This window comes from Haliaeetus leucocephalus, unplaced genomic scaffold (assembly GCF_000737465.1).
Source record: "Haliaeetus leucocephalus isolate CR32 unplaced genomic scaffold, Haliaeetus_leucocephalus-4.0 Scaffold0, whole genome shotgun sequence".
Classification (NCBI taxonomy): Eukaryota; Metazoa; Chordata; class Aves; order Accipitriformes; family Accipitridae; genus Haliaeetus; species Haliaeetus leucocephalus.
The window spans coordinates 19,740,175-19,768,017 of NW_010972436.1; the positions used below are offsets into that span (position 1 = coordinate 19,740,175).

General features: G+C 38.0%; 1 protein-coding gene across 1 annotated transcript in view; it reads left to right on the top strand.

Annotated features, from left to right (window-relative positions):
- PTPRN2 (protein tyrosine phosphatase, receptor type, N polypeptide 2) overlaps positions 1–27,843 on the top strand; it is a 523,716-nt gene that overhangs the window by 86,003 nt on the left and 409,870 nt on the right. Inside the window, exons 3-4 of the mRNA XM_010563027.1 lie at positions 12,427–12,544; positions 17,493–17,655. Coding sequence (XP_010561329.1) covers positions 12,427–12,544; positions 17,493–17,655 — 281 coding nt within the window. The remainder of the gene's footprint in view (positions 1–12,426; positions 12,545–17,492; positions 17,656–27,843) is intronic.

The window sequence follows — 27,843 nt, forward strand, 5'->3', positions numbered from 1 at the left end:
GGGCTTTACTACCAGCGGATTCACTAGCACTTTGTCATCCAGGTAAAAATAAATATTCAATAAACAATTTATTAGGGATGTGAGTTCACTTCTGCTTCATTCCACTTGGAGGGACTTGACATCTGTTGCCTACATAGTGTTATTAAGGACACAACGAAATGAAGACAAATTAATTGTGGAATTGTCAAAACTATGTCAGGGAAAATTTCTCTGGCTAACAAAAATAATGCAAAGAATAATAGGAGAAGGGATGTATCTTGGCTGTGTACGTGAGGGTGTTTTGTATAATAGCTAGGGATAACTGAAACATAGTGTCTGTCTAGAAGCTATTCTTTCATGGGCCCAACTTTTGTTTTCACAAAAGCGCTTTGTATTGCTCAGGTGGCATTTGAACAACTTACACTACAAGTAAATAGGATTTATACTTATTAGGATCCTCATTTGGACTACCAGATTTGTGTGATGTTGCATTAATGTGAATGATAACAGGATTAATAAAAAAATATGTACTGCCGTTAGCAATGCGAGGTCAGGTAGTGTGGGGTGAGTGGGAAAGGGTCTATTTTATTTTTGTCGGTACAATAGTTACGTGAGTTCCCATTCAGGAGCGTTTTCTTGCACCGGTTCATCCAACCACATCCTGCAAAGCCCCAAGCCATCAAAGGCTACACAAAGAATTGGGGCAAAACCTGTTCTGGGTGACTGTCTAGCTAAACTTCACCAGTACTGATGGAGAGAAAGATTTACTGGAGAGTGTTTATCCACATAGAATAAACAGACAAAATAACCTGCTCAGTCTCTAGGAAAGCCACGGAAAATAAGTGGCCCTGCTTCTGTGCCAGGTACCGCTGGGGGAATGCTGGGTGGCACCTGAATGTGCAGGACAGGCGGCTCGGCAGCAGGGACGCCTGGTGACGGCATCGCCCCTGGCAGTGCTGGTGCTCGGGTGGCTGAAATCTGGTGTGTTGAGACAACCTTATTTAGCCTCGGCTGTAATCCGGGATCACAGATTAATACAAAACATCATACACACACAGAGTATATAAACATCACAGTCAACCAGACAGATCTTTTTTCTAATTACAGAATGGATAGGGAAAGAGACTTAATTGTTTTTGCTGACATATCAACGTGGCATAGGAGTATCTTTGCTGTAACCTTGGAAATCTTGACCAGTTCTAATGTACTTTCAAGCAAACAGGATGGTCAAAAATTATCTTTCTGAGAAACACTGAATACATTTCGCTTTTAAAAAGGTAAAAGATTCAAGGGCATACCTTGGTACTGCATATAGCGAAATGAATCGAATCTGACTAACTGCTAAATATAATGTAAAGTACAAAAGCTACAGTCTTATTTGGCTGTCAGGACAGGCTTCTTCAATTTATACGTTTGAACCTTTGGCATTTAGTTAAGAAGTAATTGATAGAAGGAAATATTTTCTTTCATATGTCATATAATCTGAGTAAAGTAAAATCTATATCTATAAATATAGTTTAGCTTATATATAGACATAGAAGTAAATGGCATGTAGGAGTAGCAAATAAACAATAAATTGTTGAATTTGCAATGCCCCATGTTTCTGTTTTATTTGTTGTAGTAAATAAAACAAGTTAATCCTAGGTTCTAGTTTACTCCTTGCAACAAATAGTCCTAGAGTGTAAAATAAAATGGTTGTTTCTCTAGAAAAAAGAGAGTATTTTTTTCTGTTCGAAAGTGGTAACACTGTGTGAGGTACTGTGAATAGGGAGTACCAGACGAAGGCCAGATTTGTAGCATGTAAATGGGTAAGCAGGACATTGTCAATAGTTCATTCACTCATTGTTCTTTCCTTTCCAAGATTTGTGCATTTGGGGCCACGATAGCAAACGTTTTCTAGGAAGATTGCCTTGCTGAGCTACAGATTTGGGGAGCTTGAAGCACGAGCATTCTAGAGTGAGAAAAGGGCAATTCTTTGTGTTTTCATTCTGGTATTAGGAACAGCTAGGGAGGAATGTGTGGAGCTCTTGGACACCTTAGCTCTCAGATACATTTACAGGGACGTTTGCTCATAATTTCATTCTTAAGGAGCAGAAATCTGGTCAATGAAACAGAAATCTTACATTAAATAACAATATACTTGTAAAATACATGCAATAGTCTGGCTTTTTAACTTTGTGTCTTTTGTTGTGATTTAGCTTAAACTGCTATCAGAGCAATCAGATTGATTGCTGCAGGTTTCATCTATCATGACTGTTATAAACAGAAGGCTAACACTGCTGATAATTAAGGCTGCATTACTTTTTCCAGTATTATTTATAAGTCTATTGGAGTAGTTTATAGATGAATAGAATAATCGATGTTCCCTTCTTATTACATTTATGCCTCTCTTAAAAAGAATTAATATGCAGGTTTTGTTTTCTTAACATGGGAGAAAAATGCATGTGACATTTAACCAGGATACCCTGAGGAAGTGGAAAATAACGCACATGAATGTTCCACCGCATGAAAAGTGTGGTAATAGGTAGCAGTCGATTATCTAGAAATATATCACTATTTCTTAAAGCTGACAGCCACTGATCAGAAGACTTGTCTTCAGTAACAATACTAAGTGAAAGACTGAAATATGAACTACACCACCAATGTTTTTGAAATGGTTTAACGTTATTGCTGGTTCACTTCAGTGTTTGCTCTAAAGGAGGTTTGCTGCTTTGTATGCCATTCAAAACTGCTGATGGACAAATTTCTGGAATAAATGGTATTTTTGAAAATATATTCACTTCCTTGATATTAATTGCTAGTCCTTAAACAGTACAAATACACTGAAGTTAAGAAAGAAAAGCACCTACGTGCCGCTTGGTTAGTGACACATTGTAGTAGCTCCTGGTGGATTCTGTCCACTGTTTCTAGTTTATGCCAGCCCAGTTCTGAAATATTTGAATGCCTCACAAAATGCAGCACAGCTTTAACCCCTGAAGTTGTGTTTCATTATAACTGTCTTGCAGATAGAGAAGTGAATCCCAGGGTTTTTGTCGCATTATAAGTTGAAGGGCAGATTCAAAAGAAGATGGACGTGCTTTCGGTCCCCCCCCCCCCAGTGCTAACTCCCCTGTGGCTCAGCCTGCAGGTCCAGGCTACGTCTCAAATCGTGGGCTTTGCCCAGAGGAAGTTCTCTCTGGTTCATATTGAGCACAGTGGGTGCAGCAGGTCTGCGCAGTTTATATTGGACCTTGGTGGCATGAAGCTAGGGGAGCTATTTCAGAATATTAAGATTTTAGCTGAGCATAGAACGTGTAAAGGTAAAATTGCTCCCAAGAAGGAGAGGAATTTTATATTCCCTCTGTATGTTTTGTTTCAGTGTTATGTCATCATGACATGTTTTGAGGTATTTTGTTAATGTCAGAGTTTTCAGTAAATGACATTTAAAACTAACATCTCTTGGTGATTATGAGCAAAAAAATGAAGGAGCTTTTTGAATGAAGTGATGAATGGACATCAGCTGGAACTGTGTTCACAAAGACTCAAATTTTAGGGACTTTCAGTTCATATCTGATTATTCCAGTTCTTCCACTGTAAACATGTTAATTCATCAACAGTCTTGCTCAAAACTCATTCAGAGATTAAAAAAAAAAAAAAAAAATCTTGGTTTTAGTAGTATCGTGATACATTCTGGTAAAATTGAATCACAGCTCATAGCATGGCATATTTTAAATATTCAGAGAGATCAAGCTCAGAAGGCAGTAAAGAAGCTAGAAAGAACTAGAAATCTGAGTGTGTGCAGCTGACAAAGCATCAATGTGAATCTGTGAATCAGCATTACATGAATTGTCCAAAAATGTTATTAAAGCTCACTGAGGTATTAACTCTGTGGAACGAGGGAGGGAAAATGAACACCAGGTAGGAAATCATGTCAGTCAGAACTTCTCTCACTAAATCCTTTACATTGTTGGCTAAAATAAGTCAAATAACCTCATTTTTACCCATGGTCACCAGCTAAATACACGGGCAGACACCATACTTTAGCTGACATGTGGTACAGTAAGTCGTTAATTGTAATTTGCTTGTAAATCAGAGCCCTGAGGTGCAAAGACTAAAAATACTTAAATGAAAAAATATCTGTCATGCAATGTACAGTAAAGTGCATTGCATTCTCTGTTGCAGTTGTTGGAAGTTCAAGACCCAAAAAGTTTAGGCGCACAGGAGAATAGAAAAAAATATAATTCAAATACTCCTCCAGCTGAAAATGCTACGCTGCCTTTCAGTGTTGAACAAATTCACGGTGTGTATTTTCTGTACACGGGGTGAATTCAAAATGAAACCTGAGGAGCACTAATCACCTTTTTGGGGGAGCAACATGACCTGCAGATTGTTCGTCTTTTCTTCAGGCGAACTGACTTGGCTAATGTATTTCCCTGGAAAACTCCTGGCTTTCAGCCACCAAGATCTTTACAAGGTTCCTAAGGGAACCCTAGCTTCTGCAACTGCTGTGTTTTTATTAATAATAATAGCAACAATAACAATTATTGTTTTTATTGCTGTAGAAAGAGACTGTACAAACGCATGCAATAAATAGCCTCTTCCTGGAGGAATTTACAGCCCAAGAGAAGTGGCTTAAAAGTGGAAAACGGAGGATATGGTTCCACACAAACTATATATAGACTTTCTGCCTCTCATTTAAAATAAAAAAAAAAAAAAACCCACCTTTTTTCTGCTTTAGTTTGCATTGGTCTTGATGCAGGACAGAGCATGGTGAGCAGGAGACCAATGGCCTTTGCTAGAGAAAATGTTTCAAGTGTGTCGGATTTCCCCGTGTGATACACTGTGAATATCCTGCAGAAGCCTTTGGTCTGACTCGTACGTTCCCTCCACACTGCTGATACAGTGGTCTGTACGTTGGTCTTAAAGACTTACATTCAGACCACAAAGTGGAGGTGCATTCGCATCTGCAACCTTTGCCGTGCTGCCCGGTTTGGCACTCCTGTGTATTGACTTTGCACGTGCAATTGAAAGCACTCCTCTGGCAGCCGAAAACTGATTTCTCACAAACATCAGTGAGACTTCAGAAGTTACATAAAATGGGGGTGAGAACCACTATGCAAAGCGGAAAGAACAGTTCTGCTTGTAGGCATTTAAAAATACACGAAGAACTGTAGTTCTGAGAAGAATTTGCTAGAATATGTGTAACCCGTATATCCACTTAGTTTTCTATACTTATTTAAGCGCCAGGACATTTCTGACCAATTCTACCTTTTTACAGGTGATGTTTTAATTCCCAGACTGAAGACACTTCAAAAGTCCTTTCCCAGGAACCATATTTTTCATGACAATAAGGCTGTCATCCTACTGTTAGCATCAAATGAAATGGATAAAATAAAATGAGAAGGAAGACCTGCTAATTTTATATGCATTGTTAACTACTATTTGGACAATATGTCCATTCTTAGCATTGTACAGTCTAGCATTACAGCCAATTTCTGCATGCTAAAGAGATTCTGCATTATGAGACGAGTGAATGAAAGTTTAGAGTAGTGTAAGACACCTCGGAAACAAATAATAAGATAGAAAAGGAAGGAGACGGGAACAGAAAAAATGAAAGATATTTTGACAGAAAATGGAAGACCGCCACCACTTATTCTAAAAAGAGATTGCAGAACATTAATGTAGTAAAGAGAGCTGTTTTGCAGTGTAGACCTAACGTCAGGCTTTTGGGGTTAAATCTGGAATAGTCACATGCACGTTGATGTGATTGTCAGCTAACACAGGTGGGTTCAAAGCTCGGTGAAACAAGCAAAACAGTCTCATCTTTATTTTAGTATCACTATTTTGGATGCATGTGAATATTTCCTCATGTTCACGAAAACTCCTTGGGCTGACAGCACTGAGGGAAATGTCTGCGCATAGTTCAAGGTCAGAAGGAAATGGAGGAATAGAAGATGCACCTTTAGTCGCCATATATTAGATTTGATTGGTTTTTTATAAATATGTCACAGCCTACACACCACAGAGAGCCAGTCAAGTTAAAGACGTAAGGGTAAGGGACCATGAATTAAATTAAGGTTGAACATTAATATAAAGTTGAAACCACGCAAGAAGCCCACTTTTGCATATCTTCCTTCCTAAAAAGCGTCGCTGTGAACAGAACCATCTGCTTTCAGGTTGAGGGTCACCGATTTGTGAAAAGGATTATATGACATTGTGAATAGCATGGGATTTATGTCAAGCATTTGGGAAGCATTTTTCGTGTATCCATTCTGTTCTAGTCTTTGGAAAGTAGCCTATTCTAGTTGCAAGTTAGATGATATATTTTGCATTATCATATTATTCTTTCATTACTCTCAGTTCCAGTGGCAGAAAAATCTTATGTAACGCATAGAAACTTTCTTTTGTGTAAACCAATTATTTGTAGCTGTCTACAAGAGCTGAAACAGAGGTAAGGAAACATTGCACACTGATTCCTGTGAGAGCATTTTATAATCTCCTTGGCAAATGAAGCACTCATTTGGCTTTTTCAAATAACAGAAATTCCAAAAACTGAAGAGAAAAGCCTTCCCTCCACCTTCTGGGATAGTTACTTAGAGTAAATTAAAATCAGGGCTGTAAGAAGATCATGCTGGTAATTTAATTCTATGGAGATTATCACTTTTATGTATAATAAAACAATATATGAAAATTTGAAACCGTAATCCTTAGGCAGCCCTTTCATCTGTTCATTCAAATGGAAGCTCTTTGCAAGTGAGTGTGAATGAATCGCTGCTGAATGCAGCGACTGAAATTCTTGCGTATTATAAAGATCCCACTAGAAGCTCCAAAAGAGGGCAACAAATTTGCTGATGCAGATCTGGTACTTGACACTGCTGCCGGGGAATGCAGTGGAAAAGGGGAGGAAACAACAAAAGCTCCTGAAGACTTCCAGGAGAGGATGACCACAGTTCCTGCTGAAATGGGTTGAACAAGAGTGGTGATTGGTGATGACTGCTTATAACTCCCAGCCATTTCTTCAAAGACAGTCTGTACCAGATTTTCTTTTCATCTAGAAGACAATGCAATGTTTGACCAGAGCAAACCAATCTAACTGGAGTAAGCTTTCATGGAACTGTAGTGCAAAACCATCTTGGCAGATTTTCTTCCAATTTTGTAGAAACCATCTTTAGTCACAATTTTCAGAACAAAGGAATATTCCAAGCCAAAGATACGGGGGAATTAAAAGGTTGTGGTTTAAGAGGTGGCTTTAACTTATCTATTACTGCTTTTACCATTATCTGCCATTGTGAGTTTTACTGCAAAATTGCTTTCTGAACAAGTTCTAGTTTTCTTTTATCGTAAAAGGAAACATCAGGATTTTATAATTTGGCTGCGTTCTCAGGTAGAAAATATAGCAATTGAAGGAATTTTGTTATACACATGGCAACCTCAGCATTAAAGCTGCAATTTTGACTTAGCCAGTACTGAAATTTGTCAACATTATTGAATATGTCCTTGAGCTCTGAAAATGGAGGTCTGAGATGAGAACAAGTGCAGCTCCTCTGGAGAACGTGGAAAGGCAGCCTGCAGAAAGGCATGTCTATATGTTGACCTATCTGTTGTGAAAATAGGGAAGAAAGCCAATCATTCCCAATTCTGCAGACGTTCTGACAGCTAAAGTAGGCATTAACAATTTGCAACACATGGCATGGGGGATGAAAGTCTCTGAGCTCTGCAGCTGAGAGTTTCCTGGCTGAAATGAAGTAGCAGTTGAAAGTAGCTCAGAGAAAAACCTATTTTATTATTCACCATGTAGGGACAAAATGGATAACATTACCAAAAACCGGGAAAAAAATAAAGTCACAACTCAAAAATAGTAACATGTTCTGCTGAGGTTTTTTGGCCTTTATACGGGGATTTTCCTGACAGAGAAGAATCAAGTTTTAGTATACAGGTTTCTGCCATTATATAATAATCTCAAGTCCGCTTTGAATGGACTTGGTACGTAAAAATAATTTTGTTGCTAATATATTGATGCAGAACTAATCATTTTGGATTTCGATTGGCCCATAGAGCTGCAAGAGTCTCACAGTGTTATCCTGTCAGGCACAGGTTTCGCTGGACTTGCCTGCAGAGCCCTGTGCAGCCTCAGCCAGGCTAGTCGGGAAAAGGGTCGGCAGTACAAGCAGGAAGGTTTGCCCGGCCAAATCTTGGGGTGGCGAGAGCTGTTTCTTTAAAGGACTTAAATTGGGCTCTACTGATTTACACCAGAACTCCTCTGCAAGGTTAAAAAGCTGTTGTGTTTCTTGCTTAGGCCTTCAGAGGGAGCGAAGGTTATTTGTATGAATAATTCTGAACTAGAATAAGTTGAGACGGAGAAGTAGCAGATGAATGTTTTCAGCAGTTGCTAATATAATTTACATGCATTGAAGATGTGGTCAGGTATATTTGGAGAGGCATCAAGTTTCTCTAAGGTGAAAAACAGAATCAAAAGCACAGGAAAGAATGCCATTACTTAGAAAAATTGAACAGCCAAGAGAAGGAAATACATATTTGAATTTTGATTATTTTTCAATAATTCTGGGTAATTGGTATAGCAGCAAGCAAATTAGGCAGGTTAAAAGTGAAATTGTATGATAAATGTGAAAACAGTTTCGACTTTAAATTTGGAGACAAGTTAGTATTATCTTCACCAGCGTGAATCTGTGAAAAATGTTTTCATCACCATTTACACTGCTTGCTTTTGATTTTATTTCAGTTAATAAAATAATTCTTAGACATATACGCTCTGTTGACGTTAGTCATTGCCGAGTGTTGAACATAATGGGGACCTAGACAATAATAATTTCATTATTCTTTTTGTAGTTGTGGGTAATAATAATAATTAATTGTGCTGTGGAAAGAAGAGATCCAGGGAGATACCTGATGATAATTAGGAAAGACTGTGTTGTATCTGGAGCACCTCCATTGGTTTTGATGTGCAGGTTGGGTTTACTAAAGGTATTAATATCTTGTCTTCACTCTTTACGCTAGCATTCCCTTTTCGCATACATTTAAGTTGTGGAGTTTCAATTAAAATAAAGAAAGAATTAAACCTTGGGCTCTGACACCAGTGAAAAGTGCTACTTTTTGTGGGGAAAATTTGTACCAGTGCCTATTTTTCGTGGGGTCTTACTACTGTCAATGCTCTTCAACTGAGAGCAATTTTATATCTGCTGCTGCTGTTGTTGTCATAGTATTTGCGTCACTCCAGTGTCTGCTGGACTCCTCCTCTCTTTCAGTGGCATTGCCCGTCTGTGGGAATTCACGGTTGGGAGACGCAGGTCCTGGGCAGAGCTGCAGCAGGGGGGATGGTTAATCAGGGCTTGGGCGTCCTCCCGTACCGTTCCCCGTTAGTGACATGGAAGTAATATGTGTACAAGAGCACCGCTGTGATCCTGCTCAGCCAGTGGAGATAAATTGTAATAATTGGGTGGTGAGGCAGGAGCTGGCGCGAGGTGTGACGGCAGAGACAAAGGGAACAGGAAATCGCCATACGGCGTCATATGCTCCTTCTCAACCTTAATTTTGATTGCAGCTGTCAGCGTGGCATTATGGTTCTTGAATGTGCTGTTGTATTGAGCTCAGTGTGTGGGAGAGCTTTTTTTGAAACTGAAACAATGCTGGAAAATGATTGGCATAAGGTTAGCTTTAGACACGTTGCAGTTCCTGAGGTAGTTGCATAAGAAACAGCAATATGAACTTATTGATGAGGGGATTTTTGAATTAGTTAAGATTTGCATTTTTCATCCATGTCTTGTTCTAAGTCTTATGTGAGTTAGAAGTGCTAGGAGATACAGTTGAGAAAGCATATTCCCTTAACTCTAGTTTCTTAAGCTCTATAACAAGTATTCTGTTTTTCTTTCATCTATTTGCTCTCCTTTACTGCCACACTTGTATTCTTTTGCAGTATTAAGGATGTTATACCTGTACTGGCTTGAAATGCATTAGGAAGAAAATGTTAAAATAGTGCTGCAGGAGAAAGAAAATATACTGAACTTAACAAAAGATACACCGTTATCATGACCAGAGAGAACTGAGATTGCAATGGTTTCTCATGCTCTTTTACCAAAAACATTGTTTTGTGGAGGCATAAAAACATAACTGACTATTGACCCCTCTGTCTGCAGCCATATATAATGCTCAGGATTGAGAGAGATGAATTTCCTGTCTGTACGGAGGTACTGCAGATAAACTCTTCTTGCTTTAATTTGAACAAAACTCTTCAGAGTAATTCTGTGTATTTTTCTTCAAAGTTTATGTTATTTAGTTTGTATTCTTGAGCCTTTAGTAGGGCTAGTATTGGCTTAGAGTTACAAAGTGAAACTGTAGTGACTTTGGACACATAGTTCATAAATTAGTAGTTTTATGGCTATGCTAGTGATTTTAATATATATGTATTTTAGCTGAACTTTTTTTGTTGCACATTCTTCTAAACTGAATGTTATCTTAGTTTTTTCTCCTGCATGAATTTATAAAACAAACAGAAATGTGTAGTGCTAGGCAACAGAGAAGTAAACTCAAACATACATATACATACATAAAAACTTTCATGTAAAAATCATTTAAATAACACTTCACCAAAATAATCATAGGTGCATGGTGACTCATTTTTTGGTATTCACATAAAAACATGCTCTGAGCAGCCTTAGATTGAGATTTGTGAAATTAGTTGAATCCATCTACTTACATGGCACATTTGAAAAGGTGAGATTTGCATTTGAAAAGGATGAATCAGAACTAAAAATAGATTAGATAGAGATTCTTCCCCCTCCCAAGGGTCTGGAGTCATTTACTGTAGCCATTAACATCTAACATGATTTCAGGTGAAGTGTTTCCTCAATAAATTTGAGTAACATTTTCATTTAAGAAAAGGAGCAAGAAGGAGCAAAAGCAGAATGTCAGAGAAGTGTCAGAGAGCTTTTTTGTTTCTTAAAGCCTTCATGCATACTTACATTGGTTCTAGATTGTTTTTTATTATTATTTTCACTAACAACAACAACAACAAAGTTTGGGATGCAGTCCACCTAAATCTTGCCCAAATGGGGACTTTATTTCCTAAAACTTGTCTGGATCCCAGACAACAGCACAGTTTGAATACTTCCTAGGACTGTTTAATCTTATACCCAACTTCTTTAAGTATCTCCTCCTCAGGCTGAAAATTTGATAAAGTAATTTTTACTTCTGTATGCTCAGAACTGTCTGCTTTGGCAGAATGGGCAGATCTCCTATTTAGACTTCTTTTTTAATTCTGGGCTTAAGTAAACAGACCATGAAATCCACCTCAATACAGTGGAAAAATCGGAAGAATGCATCCCTTTTTTTTAATAGTCCACTGGATAAAGCCCTCATCCAAGGAGTGAGGCGGTGAAGTTTTGGGTTCTGCTGAGACTGATGATGTTTTAGCTGCATCATAAGAGACTGCCTATACCAACAAATCTGATGCTGACTACAAAAGGTGATGAAGTTTGTGATGTGTGTATGAAATAGGGGCTGAACCGGACATCCCCCTCCCGAGGCTGATTCTAACAACTAGACACATCCCCATCCATCTGGTGCTGGAGAGGATTTTTCTTTAGGTGGTTTCTTACAGGAATATATTAGCAGGATAACCATATCTGGAACTTTTATCGATATTAATTTGAGGGTTTTGTGGTGTTTTACTGCACATGACGTAAAAGCAGAAATTCTCTTTAATTATGTGATATTTAGTTATTAGATAATTACATGGGCAAGTTCTATGAACTAAAGTGTTACCATAACATCTAAAATCTAGAAATCGGGTAACAATTATGTTTGGAGTTATATCATTATTTCAAGTATAATTACCATCAGATTGGCAGTGCATGTAATTAATGAGCAATCACTGGAATTTGCCTTCATAGCTGCACTTCCCTCTTGTTGTAAAGTTCTTTGTCACAACATTTAAGTATAAAGATAACATAAATTGACCTCCACATGTGTTATACTAAAACTCAAAATACTTCCACTGCAGTACTAGCTCCTTAGTGTTCTAAAAGTGTAGTTTCATGGAGAAAACAGAGAAAGGACAGTGTGCTGTGAATGGGGAAGAAGTGGAGCAACCTTTCAATAGATACCAGCTGGTGAGGTAACTCTTTTCCATAGCTGTCCAAAGTAACCCTTTTTTCTCCATTAATGCTAATTTGTAACTACCTGAAATTCTGCTAAGAGTAAAGTATTTCAAAATCTCCTCACATCATCTACTGTCTTCCTTCCATTGTAAGGAAAGTTTGATTAACAAAATTTCATACAGAAGAGAAGAATCTGTAGTTCACTCTTGGGTTCCAATTGAACAGAGCTTCTTTTTTCTTTCTTAAAAATATTGCTTATCTAGGACACGCTTTTGCCAAACTTTGAAGTTATTAAAGAGTGGGTTTTCTTCTTTTTTTTGTTTGTTTGTTTGGTTTTTTTTTCATTATTTATTAGGTTTTACCTGGCGAGATGATTATACACAACATGTTATTGGTCAGGAACTCTCAACCATTCACAAAATCCACAACAGACGCCCTGATATATTGGCGTCTGAAGGATCTGATACAGGAAGGTAAGTCTTCAATGGTTTTTTTGCCTAGTAGGTTTTTGGGAGGGTTTGCAAATGATGAGAAATAGATTGGCACTGAAGCTGAATTAAACACATCACCAAACCCACTATCTATATGATAAAGGGAAACCAGTCGTACGACAGCACTGAAAACACCAGTAGAAAAACAGCAAACAGAATGAATGAAAACACTCAACCCTGTTCTGATTATCATCAAGTTCAGATAATATGCCTTCTTTTGTTAATCTAGATGTCAGAATTCAAAACATCAGGTCTTTTATTCAGTTTATGCAGTGTCAAGTGTCAGTTCGGCCAACTCTACTTATGACTGGCTTAAAAAAGCAGAGTTATATAGTAGCTCATCCACAGGAGATATTTTATTCTGGAATAAGCCAGTAAAAAGAACCAAAAAGAAGTATTGAATGACATTCTGAGCAACTAATTATATTTTCAAATTCATATTCCTCCAAAACAAAGCTGTAATTGATTCCAAGTCCATAGATTCTTGGCTTTAGTTGCAAAATTTGTCCAGGAAGGAGAGATTCATGCAAGTTCCCATGACAGAAAACAAGGGTGGGATATTTCTATCTATTCTTTGCATTATAGAAGCCATTTTCCTCATGGCTTGAAAGATATTGAGGGGTGACTTAGCAGTTATTGGTGGCAAGAGACACAACATATATAATTCTGTAGAGTCATATGGATGTAGGACCTGCAATTATATCATCTTCATATACAGATACACACATAAATGTACTCTTTTACCTGGTCTATTCTGTCCTACAGGTTTTTAAGTGCAGCCCAACCACACAAACCCCAGAAGGAAAGTTTAAAATGCATAAAATTTTAGGAATGTTATAAATGGTAAATTTTGCTTCCTCCTACATAATTTTAAGAAATGCAATCTCAAAATTAGTGAAATTGAAAAAGAGTGCTTTTTGTTAGAAAACTTTCTTCATAGTGCGACAAAGCTTGAGCTTTTAGCCTTGATGGGCAAGATGTTGACTGTTGGACTTTAGATCTTCATGTACTGCAGTATGTAGTTTGCATGTACTGCAGAACCATTTCTTTTCTAGATTGCTCTTTTATGGAAATAAAAATGCTGTGTAATTGATACTGCCCAGTGGCTTCAGCTATGTTTGCCTCAGTATGTTTTGATTTAATTCGTAGAATTTGACCCTGTATTTAACATATTTGCTGATTCAAAAGCATTCCTTAAAATCACAGCACCATACATTTCAGGAGTGCAGTAAGGTAGAAACTTAACTTCTAAAGAAGATACTGATCTATAGATTATCATAAAGGCGATAACAACATGTGGTTGAATCCATAAACATGTTTTCACTGCTTAGATACACAAAATGCCATTACTGTATGGATTACTCTCTGCACATGGTATCAGAAATTATTTTGAATCTCTTCTGGAGGCTTTTTTTTTTTTTTTTAGAATGAATGTGTCTAAAACTTTTATTCATGAGAGTATGATAAAATAGGCCAGATTTCCATGAGACCAAGACTGTATTCTGCAGCGTTCCAGATTCACAGTTATAAAAAAATAAAATGTCTAAGAAGATATAAGAAATAATTTAATTTTTAGACAGAGAACAGATGATCACTTTTAGGAGTTCCTGTTGTGATCAGGTTTGAGCTGTTTTGCATTTTTATCCAGAACTGTACATTAAAAAAAATAACCCATTTTGTGTATTGACACTTCAGGAACATCAGAATTTCAAATGCGTTCCACTTATAACAGTTCCTATTGTGGATAGATTTTCTGAAGTTACCAAGCTGTGCTTCTGAAAGCATTATCTTATGTGCCAACAGTTTAAAGCCTTAATTGATTTTTCTGGTTGTCCATTTACAATATATTCTGTAGGTCAGAGAACAGTAGGAACTTTTTCTCCGGTGTCTTGCAGATTCTGATCAAGTTTGCTATATGCTCAGTGTGCTCAATGCGCTTGCTAAAATCTTACCAGATAATAATTAAATAATTAAAAAAGCAACTTAGTGTAGGTATCTAATTATCAAAGAAACATTATGGCAGGAAGACCTTTTGTTAAGGGTAAAGTGTGTAATAAGACAATATGAAGTCATACTAATGAGTCATTAATCCCCACAGAGCTAGTGAGAGCAAGAAAATAGACTCAGACACTTGAAAGGTAAATTGACTTAGGCTAAATTAGTGCGTATGAAATCTGATGAAACAGAAGACATGGATTTCATCTTAAAAAAAATGCTGAAACTGGGAGCTTGATTTCAAGATGAAAGTTCTTTCTTTGGTGGCTAACTGGAGTGTACGTGGTATTTCCTGGGCCCTTATTAAATTTCAAAAAAACCCACTCTTGAAAGAGGATCCAAGATAAAGGAAAAAAGTCCATTCTGCACACAGGGAATAAATGTCAGTTGCGTTCATTGGTGCAATTAGGCAAAACCACAAACGTTTCCAGCAAACTTCAATATATGAAATGGGGTATAGCATTATTTCTATAATAAAACCATCATTAAGTCAGTAATAAGATTCTCACAGCATTTAAAAGGAAGAAACTTTATTCTAAAAAGTGTGGTATCTATTAATTGAGAATATTCTAGAAGTATCTGAGGTGCAGTGACTGAGATTTCCACACAAAAGCTTCTAAAACGCTGTTTTTTGTAGGAAATACATGATTATTTCTATGGATAAATAATTATATATGTTATTGTCTTTATACCCTAAAGTTCATTGTATGCAAAGTCCTTTTTCAGAACAAATTAAAACTGAAAATACTTCCAAATGAGTGCACAACAAGAACTCAGCTGACAGTCATTTCTCCTACTCACCAGGTGCTTTTATATATTTGTCTTTCATCCATTTTCCAATATCACTTTGTCAAATTTGAAAGAAATATTTTAATTCAGTTGCAATAATAGCTCATTTAATGTATTTTACTTTCTGTGTTAACAGGGTGAACAACAGTGATATACTGGTGAACTACAAAAATTTTAAAAAATCTTTCAGTGTATGCATAGGATTTATTGAAGTTGTAATGCTTTGTCAGACTTCTACATTTTAATTGTTTAAAAGTTTATAGCATAAGATACTACATCTAATGTGAAATTTACACACAATTTGAGTGCAATTACTGTCTCCGTAAGAAAAATGAGAAATCTTAGACCCCAGATTTTGCTTCTACCACCAGTATGAGGGATTATATACTGTAAATAATGGCTTGAAAAGCTAAGGTAAATACTGTCTTTTATCTGTGCATTCAGTTCCCATTAGCTCCAGTAGAAATCCTTGGGGCAGAATTTGGTCTGGTACTTGCATTTCCCTTTCTTTTCAAAGTTAGCGAAGAACGGAAAAGATAGGTGTTGGAATTAATTGATGAATGAAAGATGAGTGTTTGAAACTAGGATACCTTCTGTGATGAGAGCCTCTTTGGATTAGTTCATCTCTATTGAAGCAGAAAGTCTACTGCCCAGCTCTTTCTAAAACTGCAGAACCGTTTTAGTCTGGCTTTAGGTGGAAAAGGAGGTGGATAATATTACCTGCATGTCCACCCTCCATCATAAGGCAGAATTTACAGCTCTGGAATAAGAGAAAAATACAAACAGCATGAGGAGGAAGCAAGACTTGTGGTGAATGACATGAAGATCGCTATAGTGCTCTGTGCAGTAAACCTTTGTTTTCCTAGAGTTTGTGTGCCTGACGGGGAGCTGGTTGTTTTACACTGGGGAGAGGTGGAGGGTTTTTCTGGTACTTCAAAGTGAGCAACGCTGTGAGCACCATTGGTTGCAATGCCACCACAGTAAATTAGATTATTAATTACATTTATTGGTATTAAATTAGTCGGGACATGCATTTGATACAACTGTGAGCATGGAAGGACGTCTGTTACTTTGTGCATAAAGTAATTAAACCCAAGATTCAGAAAATGCCATAATGGTACTCTCCCAAGCTGTGCTCCTACATAAGCACCGTGACGTGGGCTAGTAGAATAAAATCTTGCTTACAGGGGCACAGAGACGTTGAAAGCCAAATGATGCCTCATGTCCCTGAGCTGGAAAGCTCTTCCACCTGGAATTGTTCTTCACTGAACAAGTGTGTGGGCCTGTGGGTAGGAAATAGTGACACCGAAAAGGTGATTTCCCTCAAAAGACTGTGTCACTCATAGGGAAGGAAGCAGACTGGGAACCCTGTCTCTGCTTTCTTGCACAAGGAATGAAATAGCTACTGGTGTTGACACTTAAATTATCATCATCATTGACACTTGCCGAGATAGACGAGGAGAGCCAGTAATAATTCAGATTCATTGCCCACAGCGCTCTGAGTCCCATATAAACACCTCTACATTGCTGTTGTTTAATCGCATTTTTAGCTTTTCTTTGCAAACGTCACCAAGATCTGTCTAAACCAGTCAGGAAACACTGCTATTCTGTGAATCCCAGGCACATGAGAAGATCAGAAGAGATACTTGTTCCATCTCATTATTCCCTTTTCAAGTCTTTTGCTGAGGCTGACTTGCTCAGTTATTTCTGCACATCCAGTAGTCTCACTGCATTCTGTAAATTGGTGCAGGGCCAAATTGATGTTGAAACTCATCACCATCCAGCAATTTTTTTAAATCTTAGAACTATCTCATATTTCTTTGGGGTGCGATTTAATCATGCATGTTTTCTTTTTACAAACATTTTCTTTTCTTTCAAATATGGCTTTGCCTTGATGTAGGCATTTTATTTGATTTACTGTTGGATCATTAACTTTGATTCATGCAATAAATTGTTAATAGTGCGAGATTTTTTGACTGCTTTTGCTGAAACATTGAATTTTCTATACTTTTGTGGTTGCTAAGCTTTTGAGTGACTTTTTTGTTATGTATGGAACTAACTTCAGTGGTTTGCAGTGCCTTTTTAGTTGGGCGCTTTGTATGTTGTACAGGCTGGTAACTTGCTTTTCCTTGCTTTTGCTGTGCAGGACTTTGGGACAGAATGCAGATAATGAAAGAAATTATGATCTGGAAAATGATGTGAACTTGGCCAAGTCTCTTCAGCAATATCTTAAATATCTCAGTATTCTCTCCCAGTCTGCAGCTACAAATTTGTATCCAAGGAAGACAAATGACAAAGCTTCTGTCAAGGTAGTATTTTTAATGTGGTTCCTACATTCTGTGATTTTGGCTTCCTTCTTTTCTGAATTCTCCTTATTTTTCAATTTTCCCTTCTGTCTCAAGACCAGACATTGTTTCTTACTGCCTCCTCCAATTGATTATCATAACTGCACCAACCAAGTTCTCTCCAAATGAGATGGGCGAGCTTCAGTGTTGTAAAGGATAGAGCTCTTCTAATCTGGAGCATTTTACCTTAATTAGGGATCCATTGTATGTGAGGAAGGAGGAAGAGTGGGATAGAGGTGATATCTTCACTGGCTGATCTGAAACCCTTCTTACAGCATCTGAGCTGCTCCTCTCCAGAAAGCTGGCTGAACTACCCTGTGAATTCTTGCTGGTGTTTATGGCGCTTAAAGTACAATTAATATAGTCTTTGAGCAAATTTTAATAATGGATCTGACAAATTGTGCCTCAACATTTCCTACTTCTTATTGATCATAAAGGAAGCCTATCGTGACCAATTAAAGTTCATATGTATACATTATAAATATACAGGTAGCTAGGAAGATAAATCACAGCCATTACATCCTGAGTATTGGCTGTATTAAAAAACTACACAAATGCCTATTTGAGGACTAAAACAATTTTTTTCTTTCCTAGGGAAAATCTGTCTCGCTCTAAGACGGAGCTTGATACATTTGTAAAAATGATTGGATGAAGGGGTTGCATATGACAGGCCCTTATAGCTGTATATCTTTTGCTCAAAAAATGTGTTAATCCAAAGCACTCTATTATTTTAAAGAAATAGGCTGCTATTATAGTGATCCTTTTAAAAAAATGGGTACGTGCTATTTGCATGAATACAGTGTAAATGCAACAACCTTAGCTAAAAAATATACTCAGGTTTTAGTATAAAAAAATCAATATAAAGTATAAAAAAGTATAAAAATATATTTTTAGTATAAAAAAAATCAGGTGAAGAAAATATAGGGTCAAAGCCAAACTGCTAGTTTTTTCCCAGAACTAACAGAGACACAGAACTACTGCAGTGCATCTGCAACAGCAACTCCCAACAGTATCAGTTGTATCAGCTACTTAGTCATGGTATAACTGAAATGTTATTATTCTTGTCAGAAGCCGCAAGTTTCCAGTTTCACTGATTGGTATATATAACACTTATGATTTATGGCGTATGTCATTAGGTGTTCATTTGGGGTAAGAGAAAATTGCAGGCAGCAGCAAGGCAGCTTTGGGGATGGATGAGTGACCACCTTCGTGGTACTTTTCCTCCACTCTCTACTCCTGGGCGCTAACTACAGTGAGGATGCCCTGCTTTGAATCACTGGCTTTCAGAGACAAGAAAACTTGCTCAAGGAATATTTCAGTGGGTCTGGTGCTGTCATGCAAGTTCATAAATAATCCATATGGCTGAGACCTTCTGTGAGGAAGCCTGCTGTGATAACACCACCCACCAACCTTATCGAGTGTTGTCATGGAGATGGGTATTCTGAAGCCTGGGGGAGTGGGATAAAGAGGAGAAAATCTGGAAATGAAGCACGTACAGGAGGAAACTGTACACTTCTGTTTACTAAGGAGCATTCTGAGACAACAGACATTGAGTCAGATGTGTTACCTATAATTTAAAATTTTAAAAAAAGGAAAATTATCTTTAAAATTAGTAATCAATCATGAATTTTAAATCATCCTCGAGACACTTCCCTATCCTCTGCCAATCAAATGGAAATTCTATTCTTTAAAAAGAAAGAAGAGAGACACACTGTATTTGTACCTTGATTCATTGGGTTAGTCATGGAATAACATTTAAATAAAAGAGAAACCAGGATTTTTGCTACTCTAGAAAGCAGAAAAAACCATAAAATTTAATGATTTGAAAAGAGTAGGAAGGAAAGTAACTGCCAGAGCTGCTTTTGATATGGTCATACCACTTGAAATTGAAAATGGCTCTCTTATGCACTTTAATTGCATGCCTCAACAAAATCTTGGTACCTTATTTTTGTATTTCATATATTGATAAATTATGAACCTACATTAAGTAATTGCACCAAGATCTTATCTTTTTAATTTGCTTGCACTTTCCTGATTAAAAATAAGGATAAGACAGAGGTACTTTACTTAAACTTAGATTTGCAGCTTTTGGGCCTTTGCCCTTCTTAAAAATAATTCTCCTTCAAGTATATATTTACCTCTGTCACTTCATTCTTGCTGCCGGGGAGTAGGAGATGTAACACTGCTCTGGTTGCTTTGATAACTTACCTGCTATGAAGTATAGCTGAATCTTACAGAAATTTAGTCCTTCTAGGCAGACTTCCTGAGCGGATTCTGATTTGTTCCAAAACTTTCATCAGAGGACTCTGGCCAAGAGTAAAAAAAAGGAAGAAAAAAAGACAAAAGAGGCTTTAAAGTATTTTTTATACTCCAAGAGTGTTATTTAGTATCTTAACATAAATATTTTTAATCAAACTGTTTTACAAACTTTTGGTCTTTAGTTTTCCCACTATCTTCCACATGTATTATCAGAATAAAGCACAGAGCTCCAACGTTACCAAGTAGACAGCACACATACACTTATGCATAAGGTTGTAAAATAAGATACAGCAAAACGTAAGCCGGATAACTCTTTTCCTATTTCCCTTGTTAAACAACTGTCAGGTTGACGCTTGACACAACAGTGACAGAAATAACACTATTAAGCTTAAATCATGTGATGGACCAGAATTCCTCTAATGTCTACCATTTATTGCAATAGCTTCTTTGAGTAATTTTTTGAAGCACTTGAAGTTCATCACTAACTTAGAATTTTTTTTCAGTAGTTAGACAGCATCTGCTGCAGGCTGTAATTTAGCCAGTTGATAATGACTCTGCCAGTGGATAAATAGCGGTAAATCAGAAGATTTGGTGGGTGTGTTTCCTGAGGATTACAGTTGTAAAGAACATTTCACTTTAGTTCAGCTGAAAAAAGTTGCTAAGAAAATGGGCACTTGGTGGCATTTGTTACTCAAGCATTAGCTAGCGGGTTTTCGCATCTGTTTTTTGTTCCCCCGCGTGGGCTTAATGAAGGTTTTACCATTCACAAAATGCTGCATTATCAGTCTTTGTGATTCCCTTCTACCAAACCTTGACTTAGTATGCAAAATAACATATAGCCAGGCACATACTCATGTTGAGAAAGCTTGGTTTATCTTATTTACTGAGGCAAGAAATACAGAGGTTTCAAATCACGTGTGAATTCCCCTGCTCTTCTCCCCTCCAGCTAGCACAAACCCCTCTCACAGAAAAAAAACCAAAGCCAAAACCCAGAAAAAACCACTACACTGTTGACATTCCCCCAGAAACTGAGAAGCAGAGTTTTGCTGGGTTCGAAGGGATGGCACCTGGCTGATATGACTAAAGCTAGTCGGCTGTAAAAGGAGAGCTTGCTTGCTTTGCTGCTGGTGGCAGCCCTGCTGGTGAGCTCTGTGTGAGCGTTTGCATAGCAGGGGCATGGGGGAAGCCTTGAGGAAATCTTTAAATAAAGGAGGTGGAAAAAGAAAAAAATAGCTATGTCCACAGCGGCTGTTACAACAAAGCAAAAAAGAGAGGCAGCAAAAATGATCAGTGTAGAAACAAATACTCCTGTTGTCTACTTTTCACCAGCCGGTAGCCAAGGCAGTGAGGAATGATCTTACATGATAGTTTTTTAAAGTTGAAATGCCTGCAGTTGAATAGTTACAGAAGATTTCAATTATACTGCTTTTGTCTGACCGAGAACAATTTTTTAGTCATCATAGAAAGAGGAAAGATTTGAAATGTGATCCAAATGTACTTAAAAACCTCAAAATCAGAAGAAAATAAAAATAACTCACCCGGAACTGCTTGCTTTTTTCCTTGAACTAGCGATCATTTTTGATACATCCTCTTGCCTTCCGGTAGCCCAACTTGTGAATTTGTTAATGCCTCAGGCTGCCAAAAGCGCACTGCTTTGGTAACACAGCACTGCACTGGGCTCGTTTCAGACACAGCAGCTATAGCACACAGCGCTCACGTCCAGCGCACCCCATGGCCGGGCATCTCTTCCTCACTCTTCTCATCTCCCACCTCCACTCCGGGGCTGGGCGCTCCATCACAAAACCCTCTGGCAGGCTGTAGGAATAAGGCAGTTCCCCCGCTCCACTTGTGCTGGTGCTGCATTCCTTGTTGCAGGGGTCTCCGTTGTAGGGTTTGGGGTTTATGGCTAGAAGATTCGGGTAATTGCTCATATTCCTTCCCCCTGACTTGGCCTCTGGGGTCTTCAGACATGGCTCCTGCCTGCTGCTACGGTCTTCCTCAGGCTGGTATGCCATTCAGGCCCTAGTAGGTAGTATAGGGAAAAAGAGAAAATTGTCTAAGTGTCCTCAGGGAGTTTCATCCCTTTTCTGCTGTTTCTGTTTCTTTGGTTTTAATTACTTACATTCATTTTCAAGGCAGAGTTTACATATAAATGTTGTCATTGCAGAAATCTCCAAATCTTAGGTATTCTTATAAATTTTAAAGCAAAGGAACCAGAATCTTTACATCAAAGAAGTCACTAATAAAGTTAAAGGGGTCTGCAGAATTGTGAAGGGAAAAAGAAACAGATAAAGTGATGGGTTAGTGGCAGAGAGGTATGGCTGGTTGTTAGACCAGCAGTACAGGTGTGCTGAAAGGGGAGAAGGTGCAAATAGAAACTGTTGTGGCGGAGTCAGTTTGCTGGAATCTAGAAGGGTACGAAGGTTAGACGAGGCATTTCGTAAAGCTTATATTTTAGTCCTCGGTACAAGAGGCAACCTCCCACCTATTTTTCCCTTTCACATTCAGGGAAGAGTACTCATATATTTGCTGGATTGAAAATCAGTTGTTTGATGCTTTGTAATCGATCTCCTGAAAGAACTAGGATGTGTGATAATTATTAAAAAAGATTATTATTTATTTTAGAAAATCTGAGTGCACGAGTGCTCAAAGATGTACTCTGAACTTATCTGCAAATAATAATTACTAGTGATTAACTAGTAAGAAATTACGCAGTCATTGCTCATTTTAATCTGGAGCTTTAATTCAAAATAGTGGGACGCTTATTTATCTAACACTGATTAAAATACAGTACTGAATGAAGATCATCAGTAATTGATTTGATGGCTGACTGCTGAGAAGCCAAAAAACTTTCTGCAATGTATACATTTAAACTCTGCTTATATAAATATAACTTTAATGTTTCATATATGTGGGATTATGTATAAGTAAGAAAAATGTAATTCACCCTGTGCATAAACACTTTCATAAAAACATCAGGAATAATTGATAAAGGAGTGTCTCCCTGAAGCTACAAAATTGCCCGTCTATTGGTATATCTATACAACAACCTTTAGAGTAATATCTGAATGTGCCACAAGCATTGATGTATTTATTTACCTAGTGCCATTACAAAGTAGGGAAGACCTAATACCCCTACTTCACAGACAGATTAGATAGCTTTTCTGAGGTCATGCAATATTTTTTTGGTAGAGTGTAGACTAAAAGTTAAGCCTCAAATCCCAGGAAGGTATTTCATCTTTTGGATCATTCTCCCCTCCATGGCTATTTTCAGTAAAATAGAAATATTAAAGTCCTCTTAAGAACCCCACAAAACCAAATCAAAACAACCCCAAATCTCAACAAACAAGCAAAACTCCATAAGCACTGGAGCAGAATTAATTTGACCAAATATAGGTGTTTGTATTGATTCAAGTCAACCTAAACTCATTTTATGATCAATGGAGGGAAAAAAGGAATTTTCAAGTTGTGATCCACCCGTTCTAATTTAAATATATAAAATAAGACATTGTAAATTCTATCCTGTTGGCCATGCTGCATGAATCTGGTGTAGATAGCAATTTTTTTCTGGGTGGACTGGTACCCATACATTTGAAGATCTAACAGAATTATGGTTACAAAGCCTATCAAAACTACAATCAGGTTGTTTGCGGCATAAATATGCAGTCTGGTGATCTAATATGACCTGTGATTTAATTTTTGAATTAGTTATTTGGCAAGTGAAGATTCTAGTGCCAGTATCGTACTCTTCAAGTCTTAGACCTAACACCTACCTTTACCTACAACCTCTCAGTTTATGTATGAAGTAGTGACAGAATTTCCACATCTAGCATAGAAATCATAATTTCTCTTATCACAGAGCTATCCTGTAAAGATTAATTATTTTTATAGCGATTTGAAGATACAAGTGCTGTAGAAATGAAATTATAAAGAATGTGTGTCAAATCTGGAGGCTTATTTAAAAGGGCAGTTAATTTCTAGTAATTCATAGATGAAACATAGATTGGTAGTTTTAAAATCTCAAATGCTGACTGGACAATAAGATTTGCTTCTTTTTCAGATCCTTCCCCACCCCTTCAAAATCTACTCTTTTTTTGCCAAATACCATGTGTTTGGAGCTTTTGTTTCTGTCCTTTCTCCTGCAAGCTTGCTGTTTGTCTTGCAAGTATTTACTCATGGCACTTCAGTACACTGGGCTCAGTAAGTAGAAGATGATGAGCTGGTACAAATTTTAAAATGTATTCCGTATTTATTTTTAGATCATGCTCATCGAATGAGAGGGTAGAGCTCATGAAAATATAAACTTATTTTATCTAACCTCTGTGTGAGTGTGCTGGTGTACACATTTCAGGACAGTGCAACAACGAATTTTTTTTTTGGGGGGGGGGGGGCGACCTCACCTTACCTCCAGCAGCTGTCCAGCAAATGGTTGGTTGCTTTCAATGGGGTTGTAAAGCAATGTTGGAGACATGGAACCTGTAGATCTCTCTTCATTCACATTTCTTTGGGTATAAAGTATTCTTTGGATTCATATGTTAGAGTTATAAACATATTGAATTGGTGCTAATGTGCTCAACTTTTGGCAGATGAAGATCTTCATGTTTCTATGTAAATCATCTTTAGATAATGAGTTAGCTCAATGTACCAGCATATGCCTACAGAAAATGTGTTTAAACATCATTCACTGAAACCTTAAGTAACAGACTTATTGACATATGAGCAAACTGTTCCCAGACAAGGGAAGCTGATATACCCCGGTATATCTATCGGCACTGATCGCCATGCTGCACAATTTCTACCATCCGCTGGGGGCTGACTGTCACTTTGTGGTTCCTACTTGTAGTGTTAGGGACCTTCTCAACGCAGTAGCCTGAAAGAAGCAAAGCTGCCTCAGGTCTGTGTCCCCACATCTAACCAGGAGCCAGGTGGAGCAGGTGCTGCCAATAGGCACCACAGGACCCACAGTCCGACTCCGGTTGTTGGCACTCAGACCACCATGCACACGCACGCACACAGAGTAGAGCTTCTCACCGGGAAGAATAGTTAGAAATGGAGTTTACTGAGAAGACAGGACAGACTGCGGTGAGCAAACACAAGGCATGGTCAGACAAGTATAGTGGGCAGCCTGCTTGCATGCTACTGTTCTCTTTTACTCTGTTTTCCTGCTGTTTTACCAGAGCTGCTCCCCAGTCCACCTGGATCCTCCCTCTCTGGTCCTGTCTCTAAACATCCCGTAATATGCCTAGTACAATCCCAAGAAGGTCTTCCCGGCATCCCATAAGGAGTCCCACACCCCTGCAGGCAGTAACCCCTTAAATCTGTGGGGTGATCCACAGAGCTTCTCCTGTCGACCCATCTGGTGGGTGGCACTCCTGGACATCATGGCTGATAGCTCACTGTGATGGCCTTGGGAGGAGCCGGGGCTGGGGTCCCTTGGCACAGATCAGGTTATTGGGGTTCATCCACCCGTCATTTTTCTCTCCGCCTATCTTATCCTTTACGTGTGGAGGCAAGCTAGGTTATCATGTAACCCAATGTGTAAAACTAACATTTTTTGTTTATGATGAGCTAATGGTGAATGCCAAGGAGAAATCATCCAGCGCTCCTTCTATACCAAAGAAGTATAGAAACAAAGAAGAAACTTTGTTTTAACTCCTAGGATGGAGATTTGTCAGAAACAGAGAGAACAACCAGCAGTTAGTTATGAAGACTAATGCTAGCGAGTTCCTCAGCAGTACAAGAAACGATAACTAACGATAAAAATTATTCATGCAGCAGAGCCTGTTGGAGAAGGTTGAAAGGTAGGCATGCAGCTAAGATCATCCCAAAGGAGATCAAGAACAGCTGAGAACATCTGAGACTTAGAAGTTAATTTCTTAAATAGTAACTTATACATGAAAGAAGCCAATGTATTTATCCTCTCTCTTTTTTCTTTTGTTTTGGAGGGTTGTTTTGTTTAAGAGTCGTAGAATATGCTGCTCACAATCAAATCTCTGTCAACTGAAATTACAGCGGTGTAGATTATTGAATGGTACACAGTCAGACCCCAGACGATCCTGTTACAGTGCAGTTTCACAACCAGAATTAGGAAGCAAAGTCATCACTAGTTTTGATCAAAGGAAACTCAGAGGACCCCTTTTGCTTGATCAAGCTTTTGACACTGCAAACTACAGGGTGTTAATTAACAATCTTTGCCATCTTTACTTCTCTGATGTAGTTCTTAAATGGTTTCAAAGCCGTTGTAGTTCTCAGAAAGAAAATAGGAGATAGTTACAGAAAATTATTAGTGAAATAATAGATCAGATGAGATTACTGTAATAGTTCTTGTTGCCTTAAGCCTGTGAATCTGTCAAAAGATCATGGCCTGATGCTTTTCCATCATGCAGGAGGCGCTGGTTTGGCCTCTTAACCAGTTTCTGGATGCTGAGTTAGTCTTCCAAGTTCTTGGTTCTCATGCAGTGATTTCTTGCATGGTATAATATCATTATCTATAGAAAGTGAAAAGGTCATTCTCAGCTGGTAGAAAGGCTTTTGCTCCACTATTGCTCAGAAAATTGAATTCTTTCTTTGGCTTTACCTATTATTTTCAGACAAACCTAACACTGAATTTGCTGCAGAGTGCATAACATCGTATCTATAGCACACAGAGGCTTGTAAAGCAAAGTTCCCCCTTTCAGCTAGCTTGAACCTAGCTGGAAGGCTGCTAAGATACCCTCCTGACAGCGCAGCACTGTATGGGAACAGCAGCTCATCAGCTGAAAGAATTAAGGCTTTGTTGGCATGGGACTGGCTACTTTAGCTGTGATGCTCTAAGGACACAGCTGTACTCCTTACTCACCTCCACCCCAGGGACTTTTGCACTGTAGTCCATGACATCCATTTGGCTCTCAGGTTTCGTTGTTGGCTGGATTTCTCTCAAAGTAAAGGTAGATTGATGTGTACAAATTCACAGCCCACACTTTGATCTAGCGAGCAGGCAGTGGCACTTGTGCTCCTGTTTAGTTAGGGGTTCACATGAGTCCATGTCTTTCCCATGTAGTGAGTTTACATGAGGCAAGTGTGTGTGGGTCACAGAGTATCTACACTGCTTCTGGTAGAAAAAGCTAAGCTTCTTTCACTCCACACAAGTTAAAGTATGAGATCATTTCATTTTTTGGAAGCCTTTGGAAACTTTTATTTTATCCCATGATTGGTGAGGGAGAGCCTGGATCCAGTGTTTGTTGTGTTTTTATTTTCTAATTTCAGAGAACATACTGCCACTATCTCAAATAGGCACAGTAAATTAAGTATTGTAGGTGGAATCATGGTCCAACCAAATTTAGGTGGTAGCAAACATGAATTAACATCTGAAAATGCATCAAACAGAAAAAGCTAAATGAAATTGAGGGAGGAAGATTTCTTCTTTAGGCATTCCTAAGGGATTTTTTTGTTAGCTCTATATGCCTTCAAGATTTAGTGAATATATCCTCAAGAAAGGAAGTATTTTGTCATAAATTTAATTCCATTCTTTCTGCATTTCGGTGAAACATTCAAATCAATCTACCCCTTGGTGGATAAATTGAACAGCATTTGTCTGTGCCTTGGGTTGTATGTATGCAATGTTGCCCTGTTTTCTAATTCTTTTTTTTTTTCTTTTTTAAGAAAACATGTAGTCCATAGATGATTACACAGTGCATCTGCACAGTGTAATTTAATGTGCCCTTCTGTGAACTTTCATGCAGAAAATGTCAGTTACTTACATACCTAAACCATACGAGACATTGCCCCAACAATTCCATCTTCAGAAAGGTTAGTGTGGGGGGTTTTTTGATAATGTGTGAATTATTGAGATAGCTTATTTGAAAGGTGGTGAAAGAGAGGGAAATCCTGTGCAGATGGAGAAATAAGTTTTTT